A 13,496-nucleotide genomic window follows, 5' to 3' on the forward strand; every position below is an offset into this window, starting at 1 on the left:
TCTCAATCAACAAAGTTGAAATGGTAAATTGGCCACCGTTACGATTATAAAAGCTGACGTTTCGAGCGTTAGCCCTTCGTCGGAACTTTGTTGATATATTCAAAATTATTTTGTTACCCCCACCGACGCAGCCCCAAACAGTTTCTTTAGAAACTATCAGCCTTTACTCAAACCATAATATATCCTAAGATACAGCCGTACATCATGTATCTGCATACTCAAACTTCATCTGAATTAGTCCACTTTGTTGAAAATTTGCATAATTAGCATGCCAATGTTTTTCATCAACTTTGTTTATGCATATTTTAGTGCTGTATTTTTCAAAAACAATGATTGAGTCAATTTTGTCATCATGACACATGAAAAAAGGAGAAAGAAGTCCTTGGTTGAAAAACAAAATAACGCCAAGACCAAAACAGGGCAAAACTTGCAAAGATTGATTAAAAATATATATATTGAGCAAAGAGTGACAAGGGTTTGTGGTTTGTCCAACCTTCAAACATGTGTTTCCCTTGGTTTTATGAGCAATAACTTGAACTGTTTTCAATCCTCTCTCATTGAAAGATTAACAAATGTATATTAAGATAAACATTGTGGTCGTTGGACCAGAGAAATCATCAGTTTCCAGAAAGAAAGGAAAAAAGAAATTTTTTAAAAATTAAAAAAGAAGTTAGGGATCAGTTTAGATCTTTTTCTTTGAAATCAGATGGTTTGAAAAAGGTGTATATCCAAAAAACATATAATTATATCCTCAATGTGGTGGTAGACTAAAACACCTAAAATTTAATATTACGGAATCTCCTTTACATGCTGTTTGAACTAGAGTAAACAGTTACCGGTCACTTTGCCTACATCATTGTCAACTCACGGATACCTTTGGTCAACTTGTGAGTTGGTTGTGGTAAGCTGACGTGTTGGTGAAGTGACCAGGTACCTTCAAAGAAAGCTTTGGTCATTCTTTTCACAGTTGCCTTGAGAAACATGACCAAACTGATAGAAAGCTCGTCTTTTAAACCGGCAATCTAAATCCCATAGGGATCAACAAACGCTTTTCATTCCACTAATTTATTCATGTTTTTCTCGTTGCCATGTTCCCACCAATAACCTAGCTCCATTTTCTGCCTTTAAAAGCCCACACGACCCACAATTCCTCTATTCGCTCTGACGAAGGGCTAACGCTCGAAATGTCAGCTTTTGTAATCGTTATGGTGGCCAATTTACCATTTCAACTTTGTTGATAATTTATATCCAAATTATTTCGTTACCCCCACCGACGCAGCCCCAAACAGTTTCTTTAGAAACTATCAGCCTTTATTCATTTGATAGAAACATCCCTGTTGAAGGCATGTGATTGCTTTTGACATTTGCTGGGAACATACCCTGGTGTCAATTGGATATCTAGATGAGATTAACAGTACAAACAACGTTACCTGAGGACAATTGTTCGGAAATTGTCATTTCATCTCTGTACTAAGTTGTTTTTCCAAAGCAAATTTTTAAGCACACACAAGCAAAAAGATACTTCTTACTGCAATCTTTTGTTTATGATGCAAATTTTGAAGAAATGGTACTCTATCATTGGAAAATCTTCCTTTAAAAGCCTGTAATCTTTGCATAAATTTTCAATCAAGCTTTTGATAAATCTTTGCAAGAAGGAAGGCAAAATGATCCATTTTCATAGCATCACTTAGGCCTGTTCAATTGTTCCAATTGAGCTAACCGCCTCCCCGTTGGTAAGAGCGCCGGATTGTGTTGTGTGGGAACTTGAGGGTTTGAGCCCCAGCTGGACCAATACTCATGGTCTTAAAATAAGTGAGGAGAATTTGCTACCTTTCTATAATCAAGAAATGGATACATATTCTAGTCTTCTCCGATAAGGACGAATAAACCATAGGCCCCGTCTCCTGCAGGGTTAGGGGTAGGAGATGTTAAATTCCCATGCACAAGATTACTGTGTGGTAGATGTCCTCCTCTGGGTGGGATGGGTGAGTGTTGGCCCTGAAAAGCCCCTAAGGGGAGTGGTCAATTAAATATGTATGTATGTATGTTCCCAATAATGTAGGTCATTCTAGATATTAGAGTATTCACTAAATATTCATATTAACTAAATAGGTGCATGGGCAACAAGCTGCAACAAGGAAAGAAAAAAGTAACCAACAATGACTTTGCTTCCAGTCACCTAAATAGATAATTATGTATTTTATGCTATGTGTAAGAACACTTATATGTTTGGAACTAAAATTAGTATTAATTTTACATGTAGATGAAGTTAGAGTGGAAGCCACAGTAGATGGCATCAGAATGAGATTTCACATGCATATATTTGTGAGCTGGTATTTCTTGGTCCCTGGCTATAACAGCTCTTTATCTACTTAAAATGTAAGCACAATACTTTCACATGGTACTTGTTCATCATTTAGGTATAAGATTCTGCGGCGTCGTGTCATTTGGATGGCAGGCCAGTGGATAAATGTGAGATGTGCACGTCAAACCAGGACTGCATTGTATCCAGTACTCCTCAATTTAATGAATGTTCAAGAAGATTTGGTGGTAAGCCCCAGAATTTTTTTTGTAAGAAATTAAACAAACTTATTTGTAGCTTTTCCTTTGGCATTGATAAGGTCTCTTATCTTTGGTTACTTGGTTGAGCTTGGTTTCCCTAGTCAAAAAAACTAACATGAATAGGACAAGACCAAACTTTTTGTAAGCACAGTTTCAAGATACCCTTCTATAGCTCCAGCTAACAGAGTAATGTTTGTTGGTTAACTAAAACTGTTTACTGGCCAAATTATCAACCAAATCAGCTGTCTTTGAGCAGATACCTATAGCAGCTTTCATTCAAAATATGCTTTTCAGCACATACTGGTGACATTATAATTATTATAATATGTTCCTCTGAAAGAGGGAAAAGTGAAAATACAATCACATTGTCCAGAAATCAGCAATGCTCCATATATAAGACATACTTAATCCATGACTAAGCTCAGAATATGACAAGACCAGAGACATCCACCCTTTCAATCTGCTTTCACTGAAGAAAGAATTTACAAACATGGAAATATAATTAAAACAATTTTGCTGAAAGCTGATCAACAAGTGAGTTACACTGTCAGTGCTTATACATAAAGCAACTTGGTGCTCTGCCATCATTAACTGGACCAAGATTGAAAAAGATGAACTGACTATTATACAATGAACTCAGAAAATGAATTATGAAAGAGTGCTAAAGTTACTGAACGGATCCTTGTTTTAATCAGTTGATCAGCCCTTAAGCTTCTGATCCTGGTAAGCTCAGGAACTAATATCATTATCAAATGTTGTACACAATATTCACTTATAATTGCTAAGTAAACAAATTGAGATATTTCCACGGTAAAAAACATGCCAATTTTGCATACAAAATGTGTTTATTTTTCTTGATAAGGAAATAAAATTGCACTTTGTGGGACTTTGCTATAAATTAATAAAGTTTGTCTGTCGGTGAATCTTTGAGATATGACTTCTGTGTTTTGGCTATCAGCTGAAGAGTGTAGTTTACAAAAGATGATATTTCTGTTGCCTCACAGATCTAGAAGTAATATGAGTTTCTATTTACATTAATTCCCCCACCATTACCCCTAAAGTTTATTAAAGGCAAATACTGTATTTATTGTTTTGCAGTTGTTAAGGATTTGGGGTAATCGATCTTTCCTTTTTCTGTCTTTTAGGGTTTGGGGTGACCTTCTGCCATTCCATCATTTTAGGATTTAGGGTGATTTTCTGCTGTTGTGTCTTTTAGGATTTGGGGTGTTTTCTGCCTTCCATCAGTCTGCCATTCTGGCTTTTAAGTTCACCCATACCTGTGTGTTCAGTTTCTGTCTCATTGTCAGTTACGGGTATTGGTATTAGTAAGTTCTTTCCTGAGAATATGCTATCTTGACCAGTCCTAGCCCACAGACCTTGATGTAAGGTTATATAATATTCTTCAGTTTTATTATTTGTTAATGTCTCAGGTTCGTCTCACTGCAGCAAGTACACTCAAGACTGATATCCTTTGTAACCATATTACCCCTCTTTCTGTAGAGATGGCCATCACTTTGAGCTTGAAAGATTTAACTCTTAATTCCCAGCATATACTTGGGAGGCCACCAGGTGTTGCAGTTCAGGTTGGAAAGTTTTAAAAAATTAGCTATATACCCACTAATAACATGATAAGGATTGTTTTGTCATAGCATGCCATCAATAGCCCATTGCTTTAATACCTACTGGACTGACTATTTTTTTCAAATAAAAATAATTCATACACATAGCAGATAACCATTCAGTGAATTCCTTGATCCTTATCAGCTATTGATGATGTAGAATTTGATCTTGGAGATTTTGTTCAGGTACAGCTGAATAAGATGTAGTATGTATACTTGAGGTACCAGGTTCATTTAATTTAAGGGAAAACATGTCCTTTTACCATCATTTTTATGAGTCTTTGAAATTGTTCATAAGATAAAGTGGCAAACCCTGCTATCAATAATATGATTGAATATTAGAAATCTAGACATGTTTAATTAATTATTGTAGATGATGCTGTTTCTCCCTTTTGTTTATCAACTACTATTTCACAGTCCCAGTCTTTTCAGAAAATGGACACAGCTTCAAAGAATTCACATAGCCCAAAATCATCCACCCTACTACATGTTTACTTATACTAAATGTAATATCAAACATTTCCTTAAAGGAAACTCTTTGAGTGAAAATCCTCTAATTCTATAGCTATCTAATTGATGCAAAGTGGAAGTAAAGTGGAGTTCCATTTAGTGCACACTCAATAGCAATACACCTTTTGCTGTTCATAACGAGAAAATACGCATTCATTTGCATTAAAAGGTGAACCAAGTGTGTGAAAATACAATCATTAAAGACAAAAAAACCGTCATTTGCGCATAAACAAGTTTCAATAACGATTTTTGCATTTTAACAAGCATTCGAATTTTGGGAATTCTTATGCATCATTCGTCAAACAATACACTCTCATTTGCGGTAACCATTTACACCATCTTAAAAGTCAATAGAGACAATAAACAATCAATATAGTGCATATAGCATTCATTTACACCATCTTAAACGAATGATGCATAAGAATGCCCAAAAATTCGAATGCTTGTTAAAATTCAAAAATCCTTATTGAATCTTGTTTATGCACAAGTGACAGTTTTTTTTTTTTGTCTTCTTTGCCCTGGCCGGACCAATACTCATGGTCTTAAAATAAGTGAGGAGAATTTCCTACCTTTCTATAATCAAGAAATGGATAGATATTCTAGTCTTCTTGGATAAGGACGAATAAACCACAGGCCCTGTCTCCTGCAGGGTTAGGGTAGGAGGCAGGCACAGTGTCGATGTTTCTGTGCAGAGCTCCGAGCAGTTGCTGTGTTCGAAACCCCCCACTGGGATTCCCCTGGCTCTGGCCTCATCTCTGTTATCCATGCGTCTTTGAATTTCCGGATGTGAGATGTCAGCTTGACGCTGCTTTCAAACAGCTTATTGCCTGCTCCACAATGTTTAGGAAATGACTGTAGGGAGGAAGCGTTTTAAGCTCCATGTTTGGGGCGGGAATGACCGTGTTTCAGTGGGCTGGTGCTCCGTCATGCACAAAGATCACCTCCTCATTGGTATCTAGATTTGTCTTCGCCTGTGCCAAGAAGTTATCGAAACACGTAGCATTCATTACGGGCACACACAAAGATCACCCCCTCATCGGCATCTAGATTTGTCCTCGCCTGTGCCAAGAAATTATCGAAACATACAGCATTCACTCTGCCAACAGCTGCTGAAGACGACACTTGTCCATTGATAGGCGGAATTGCCATGGTCACGGTCAAGTTTCAGCATATCAAGTCTGTTTCTGTCAGCAGGAAGCAGGAAGGGGCCTCGCAAGTTTCACTCAGAAGAGCGTCGCACCCCGTCTGATGTCCTTGCCACGGTGCGGTCATGGATCTCAGGTTTGAGTGGTAGTTTATCCGAGCAAGTGTGAGTAAACAGTTTTCGTTGATGATTTCCTGTAGGCAATCTCTCATCTTATCATCCATGCACACCTTGTTTCTACCTCCTCGTGATCTCTCCTGGATCCTGCCCTTTCTGATGTAGTGCGCCACAATGCCTCTTGCCATTGATCAGTTCACTCCGAGTGAGTCTGCAACCACAAGATAATCTTCCTCCTCAAATCCTCTCACAATTCTCTCTCCGTGTTAAAGTAGTAGTCGGTTTCTTTGAAGTGAATTAACCGGATGAACTCTACTGAATGTAAATTCAGACAAAATCAGTGTTCAGTTGAAAATGGCTACTTGCATATTGAATATAAAAAACACTGAATTGTTTGTACAAGTGCATTAATAATTGTCTTATTCATACTAATGCCATCCAGTAATGCTATTGAATTGCAAACAGTGTGATAAAAATGTTAATGAGTGGTTCATGGAGTATATTGTATGTGTATTGTCTCTACTGACTTTCAAGATGGTGTAAATGACTTGGATGTTAGCGCAAATGAAAGTATCTTTTTCTCTTTTGTTTGACGAATGATGCATAAGAATGCCCATAATTGTTATTGAATGCTGATTAAAATGCAAAAATCGTTATTGAATCTTCACGTGCTAATGACGGGTTTTTTGTCTCTAATGATTGTATTTTCACACAATTGTTTGCCTTTTAACGCAAATGAATGCGTATTTTCTTGTAATGAACAGCAAAAGGTGTATAGCACCATATTTGGTCACCCAATTTGTTTGTCAAATATGTTGTCATAACAAGCAATCCACTCAAGCAAACATGTGATTTTTGGGCTTTTTAAGTCAATTCTCTCAATTTGAAAATGTCCTTCATGATGCAAATTTTGAAATATGCTAATCTATAACTTTTAAAAAGTGTACTGAGCACCAGGCACCTGGCACTTTGTTAAGTGAAGTTTTTTTTGACAATTTCTGAAAGTTGAGAAATTGCTGGATTTTTTTGATGATTTATAGTCAAAGAGGTTGTTGACAGATGATCCTTGTAAATTTTTAATTCCTATGTACTCTAATGTAGTTGAACTTACTAAGTATGTTGATTGCAGTTTTTGGATGGAAGCTTTGAAGCACTTTTTAACCTCCTCAAGTGTACCCACGATTGTGATACAAAGGTACTTTTTTCAGAAGTTCCATAAAGTCAGTGAGATCAGCACTACATAGTATTACACAGTTGTCTGATCGTAAGCTGTCCAAGAGGATTTTGTACTATTTTTTTTTCTGGTCATAGAGGTGGTTGGGCAGGTATGACATCAAAAGCTAAGACAACAACAAACATATGAAACATATGTATGAACTGCGGTTATGAAACATATATGTGCACGATCCTTCGCAGTAAAGCACTATTTGAGCAATAGTGAAAAATCAGACCTGAAAAAAATTTCAGGCCTGTACAGGATTCGAACCACTGACCTCTGCGATACTAGTGCAGTGCTCTACCAATTGAGCTAACAAGCCAACTGGGAGCAGGCCATCAAATTAATTCGACATAAACCTGTAGATGATAAGTCAAACAACAACAAACATATGAAACATATGTATGAACTGCGGTTATGAAACGTATATGTGCACGATCCTTCGCAGTAAAGCACTATTTGAGCAATAGTGAAAATCAGACCTGAAAAAATCGAATCCCGTACAGGCCTGAAATTTTTTTCAGGTCTGATTTTCACTATTGCTCAAATAGTGCTTTACTGCGAAGGATCGTGCACATATACGTTTCATAACCGCAGTTCATACATATGTTTCATATGTTTGTTGTTGTTGATTTATCATCTACGGGTTTATGTCGAATTAATTTGATGGCCTGCTCCCAGTTGGCTTGTTAGCTCAATTGGTAGAGCGCTGCACTAGTATCGCAGAGGTCAGTGGTTCAAATCCCGTACAGGCCTGAAATTTTTTTTTTTTTTTTTTCAGGTCTGATTTTCACTATTGCTCAAATAGTGCTTTACTGCGAAGGATCGTGCACATATACGTTTCATAACCGCAGTTCATACATACGTTTCATATGTTTGTTGTTGTTTGATTTATCATCTACGGGTTTATGTCGAATTAATTTGATGGCCTGCTCCCAGTTGGCATGTTAGCTCAATTGGTAGAGCGCTGCACTAGTATCACAGAGGTCAGTGGTTCGAATCCCGTACAGGCCTGAAATTTTTTTCAGGTCTGATTTTCACTATTGCTCAAATAGTGCTTTACTGCGAAGGATCGTGCACATATACGAAAAAGCTAAGACTGTAAAAACCATGCATACCTTGGTATACCACTGGCACTCTGGATAATTTTCAGCTCTTTTATCAGGTCATAAGTATCCATCAAAGCATGTTGGTGATTCCAGAAAGTCAGCCTTATTCATTTTATTTGGAAAGTTTCCACACCTCAAAACATCATTAGGGTATGGGAGATGTCCAGAAGAATTGGATGGTTATGTATATATTTTATAATCCTTTGTATGCTAAAACTGCTAACACAATTTCCTTTCAGATGCAGGTGCTGCATGTCTTATCATTACTTATTCAACGGATTGGAAGCAAGGTTAGCAAAATCATTTATCATCTTTGAAAACTGGCATTCTTTGTTTTAATACATGTATAATGTTTCCGCCCTCTGACATAACAGCATTGTCATCAAGTTATTGTTGTTACTATTTTTGTGTACCATATAAATGTGGATGTAGGTTCTGTAAGAATTGGCAGCTTGTCCTCAAGAGATATTTGTGCCAAAATTAACCTGTACATGTTGTTTGTTTTAATTTTTCTTTTTTTTTCTAAGGTCCAACCATTTGCTATCCCACTTTCAATCTACCTTCCTGAGTTGTGGCAGGCATCTGGTGACCATAGCATGCTTCAATGTGCAATTGTCTCCACAGTGACTCACCTTGTAGAGGTCTGAAAAGATTTAGTCTTGTTTTCCACAATGAATTCAATGGCAAGGTTTTTTCAAAATATCAGTGCCGGGGAAAGGTATTACAAATGCCTTTTGTTTGAAGCAGAAAAAATACACAATACACAATGTTCTTTGGAAAAAAAAAAGGTTTTAAATTTTTCTTTTAAACCTACATATACAAATATCACCCACTGACTGAGCATGTGTTTCAGCTTAGAAAAACCCTTCTAACCTGATGAAAGTGGTCTTTGAAAGAGCAAAAATTGCATTTTTTCATGCCACAACATGATCTTAGGAATTTGAGTTAACTGGTGACCCTGTAAAAAGACTGCACACAGCATTTTCTAGCTCACTCAGGAAAGCCTTTTCAAATTAGCCTCTCTAAACCCACCTGTTACTGTAGGCCAGCAGCTTGCACTTGACATTTTGCAACATTATGGAATGGAGGCTCTAGATAGGGTTTGATTCTATCATGTGTATCTAAATAAATCATACAATGAACAAAAAATGAGGTAGTCGCCAACTGTTAAGAAGATAATCTCATTAAACCATCAATCTCTCAATCCATCAAATAAATTTATTCTTGGCATGAAGACTTGATCTGCTAAGCATGAGCTATGACATTTGGTGTTAAAGTTACTTTGATGGCTCTGTTGTTTCACAGGGCCTTGGTATATTGAGTGAAAATATGTACTCTTTCCTTCTGCCCTTGATTCAGCTCAGCACAGATGTTTCCCAGGTGATAAATACAATACATACAAGTTTACTTTCCAAATTCCCCATGTGTAGATAATGTAGAGTCAATCATTCACAGAACAACAGCCCTTTATTGTTGAACAAATGCAGTAAGAAATAGGACTAGTGCTTTTGCACAATTAAATAAGGAAAAGAAAACCAGCAATTAATGAAGTGAGTGAGGGTGTGGGTCACCTGGCCTCTTGCATGTTGTTAGGAAATTGGAGACATTAAAAAGTTTCCTTAAGACAGGATGACTTCATTGCCACAAGGTCAATTGGTGGTGCAGAGATATTATATTTGGTTGTATTACTAACTGCATCATACTTCATTATACTGCATTTTTACTTTACTAAAGTATATCAGATTACACTTTACATTCACAATACATGATTATATCATATTACATAAGATTACCTTGCTGGTGAACATAAGTTCCATTTGTCACTGTTTCATTTTTTTAAGCCATCACACATTTACTTGATGGAAGATGGACTGGACCTGTGGTAATACATTTTTGCTGCTTCAGTATTATGTATGGCCATTAACAATGAGGTAGACACCATTTTGGGAAACATTGGTTCCCATGATATAATACCTACAGATCTTGCCATACCATACCCCAGGGTGTGAATTAAATTGGGTGAAGCCCAAGGGGCAGGTTGTTTGAGATCTGCTTGACACAAATTATGGTTCTACTCCTTAAAAGATCTTTATGTTGACATAGCAGGTATAACCTTGAATGTAATTGTTGCATGAAAAATTTGTTCAGTCTCATGAAACAGAAGAACCTGTTCCCTGCTAGTCATGTTTCCCTTTTTACTTTCGCTATCTATGCCTAGTGAATGAAATTTTTATGTGATTAACTACCATTGATTCCAGTAACTCTGACTTTTTAAGAAAAAGGCTTTAGGCAATAAGGTTAGATTTATTAAGTTGAAATTATGAAAACAAGAGTAAATACAAGAAGCATTAAACTTGAGTCCTGGAGGGTTTGAAAAAAAAAAGAACCTTGTAGAGTAATGCAATTCCTTCTGGTTGAGTTTGGTTTACAGAATGTCCTAAATGTTACTGTCATATTGGGATTTTAATCATAGTATTTATGGCACAAGTCACTTTTTTTTAGTGAACTGAGTGATTGGCATGACTGACCTTAGTGTACATTTTTGATAATTGATCCTAAAAACTCTCCTCTATGATTTGTATTTGCAGGCACAATGTTTTGATGAATGCATCATGTATGGCTCCTGAATTGTTGCAGCTATTCACTAATATGCCACCATTATTGGGTAAATGGAAATGATTACAACTAGTTTTCAACAAGAAAGTCATCACTTTGTGCTTTTTTAGTTCATTGCTCATCATAGGTTAGGTAAGGTGGAATCAGCTGCCATGAAAATAAGAGGTAATCATGCTCTGGATGCAGAAAAAAAATTGAGTATTTAATTATGCAAATGTAACTGATAGACAGTTGACGACAAAACAAAATGATTGCTAGTGCTCATCTAGTATAATTATATTAAGCAATATGACCTGTCAAGAGTAACTGGGAGTGGCAGTTATCATTGAAGAAAAATGCATACTACAAATTCAAGACAGTTGATTTTCTTGTTGGGGTAGGGGTAGGACTCTAATGCATCTCCCTACCCTGTACATGTACCACTAATTCAAATTTTCAAAATGCAAGGCACTGAAGAAGTAATGCATTCATCCCAAAGCTATAATGCCAAAATTGCATTTAAACTTTTGAAGCAGCTAGGTTTTAAGGGTGGTTGATATATACTTGAAACTGTTACTGTATAAGTGAGAAGTTTGTTTTGTTACGTTTCTTCACTTTCTTTACACTTTCAATCTTACAGAAATCTCTACTAAAATCACCTTAATTGCAGAATTAGGCTCTGAAAACCTCAGAACATGCTTTGCCATCGTGGAATCCTATGTGTTGTTAGATCAGAGAGCATTTCTTCAGGTTTGATTTGATAAATTCATATTTGATAATATCACAGTGATGGCAATTAATTTTTTTTGTCATTTTTTTTTAAGCTCCTCTTTCTTTTAACAGAATTGTGGTGCACCTGTTGTAGATGCTTGCTTAAGAATGCTTGGAAATATAAAACCAGAGGGCAGCATTATCCTTTCTAGGGTATGGGTGTATCCTTTATAACCATTCAGTTTACACCAGCCTGTATTTTTAGTCCAGTGTCATAACGCCCTTTTGTTGAAAAATAATTCAAGATAGAAATTGGAAATGAGAGGAAGATCAACATTTTTTTTTTGGCAAATACATGTAAACATCTCTAAATTATGTAATACTGAAGGTACATCTGGCTGAAAGTGCATCTGACTACGTCTTTATAAGACGTCATTCAACATACTTAACAATTATTCCACGAGGGCGCGTTGGATATGAGATGATAGATATCCAACTCGGAGCTACGCGCCTCGTACAAGCGCGAGGGGAATAATTGTTTTCTTAAAAAAAAACGCCCTCAAGATATTAGACTAATCTTCTAGACTTTATTTTGTAAGAAGAAACCGGATGTTACAATGTACAGATATTAGATTATGGTATATTGGCTCATATACTATAATGGCTAAGCCAATAAAAAGTCTTGAATTGCATTATCCAATGATCCAGTTTTTAATAATATACATTATCCAACATCACTAGAAATTTACCTTTCACTGTGATTGGACATCATTTAACGTCACTAGACTTGTCCACCATCATTCAACATTATCCACATCATTCAACATCATCCACCATCTTAATTTTAATTTAATTTTAATTTAATTTAATTTTAATTAATTTAATTTTAATTAATTTGATTTTAATTTAATTTAATTTTAATTTAAATTAGTTTTAATTTAATTTAATTTAATTTTAATTTATTAGCTTCGCCGACAGGCAGGGACCCCGCAACAGCTTGCGCCAATTTCTGCGGTCCCTAGTACCCACCCATCCCATACCCCAGGGGAGGACATCCACCACACAGTGATCTCGTGCGTGGGAAATTAACGTCTCCTGCCCCAACCCTGCAAGAGACGGGACCTACGGTTTATTCGTCGTTATCCGAGAAGACTAGAATGTCTATCCATTTCCTGATATTATAGAAAGGTAGCACATTCTCCTCGGTAATTTTAAGACCTTGAGTGTTGGTCCGGCCGGGGCTCGAACCCTCGACCGCCCGCTCAACTTGCCGGCGCCCTATCCATTGAGGTAACCGGGATGCGGTCTTTTACATCATCCACCATTACTCAACATTATCCACCATTATTCTATATAATCCATACCCTTTCATTATCATGCACCATCATTATGAATTATCCACCATAAATATGCTTCATCCACCATCATCATACATTACCCACAATCATTATACTATATCCACCATCATTATACTTCAGAGGGGTTGGAACTTGTTATAAGTGAGAAGTTTTGAAAGCAAGTTTGTAATTTGCCAAGACAAAATGTATGATGGCCAGCTTATACGTAATAAGTAAAATACCCATTACTTCTGTCTAATAATGGAGAAGGATTTCATATGACAATGAATAATGTCTAATGAGCGTGAATGACACCAGGTGAACGATGTTTGATAACAGTCAATGATACGTAGTGGTGGTAAAGGATGTCTAGTGATAGTGAATAATGTCATACTTACAGTAACTGATATCTAGTGGTGGTGAATGCTGTTTAGTGATGGGGAATAATGGCTAATAACAGAGAACGACTCCTCATGACGGGGAATGATGTCTAGTGATGGGGTAAATGATGGTTACTGGCAGGGAATGAGGGATAATTATTTCACGAGGCTATATGCCGAATTAAACACAACAACC

General features: G+C 36.6%; 1 protein-coding gene across 4 annotated transcripts in view; it reads left to right on the top strand.

The window, feature by feature from the left end:
- The window catches only part of LOC111321192 (importin-11), a 61,223-nt gene that overhangs the window by 39,826 nt on the left and 7,901 nt on the right, over window positions 1–13,496 (top strand). For 3 of the 4 annotated variants that reach the window (XR_016000415.1, XM_088758077.1, XM_088758079.1), the window contains 10 exons: window positions 2,421–2,550; window positions 3,993–4,145; window positions 7,082–7,147; window positions 8,517–8,567; window positions 8,805–8,918; window positions 9,583–9,657; window positions 10,119–10,159; window positions 10,866–10,942; window positions 11,543–11,622; window positions 11,716–11,796. Coding sequence is in view for 3 of the 4 variants with exons in the window: in XM_088758077.1 (XP_088614203.1) it covers window positions 2,421–2,550; window positions 3,993–4,145; window positions 7,082–7,147; window positions 8,517–8,567; window positions 8,805–8,918; window positions 9,583–9,657; window positions 10,119–10,159; window positions 10,866–10,942; window positions 11,543–11,622; window positions 11,716–11,796 (868 nt within the window). In the remaining variant the exon portion in view is untranslated. Of the gene's footprint in view, window positions 1–2,420; window positions 2,551–3,992; window positions 4,146–4,325; window positions 4,368–7,081; window positions 7,148–8,516; window positions 8,568–8,804; window positions 8,919–9,582; window positions 9,658–10,118; window positions 10,160–10,865; window positions 10,943–11,542; window positions 11,623–11,715; window positions 11,797–13,496 lie in introns of all 4 variants that reach the window. The other variant, XM_088758078.1, reaches the window with a different exon arrangement.

The sequence above is a fragment of the Stylophora pistillata genome, chromosome 4 (assembly GCF_964205215.1).
Source record: "Stylophora pistillata chromosome 4, jaStyPist1.2, whole genome shotgun sequence".
Taxonomy (NCBI): domain Eukaryota; kingdom Metazoa; phylum Cnidaria; class Anthozoa; order Scleractinia; family Pocilloporidae; genus Stylophora; species Stylophora pistillata.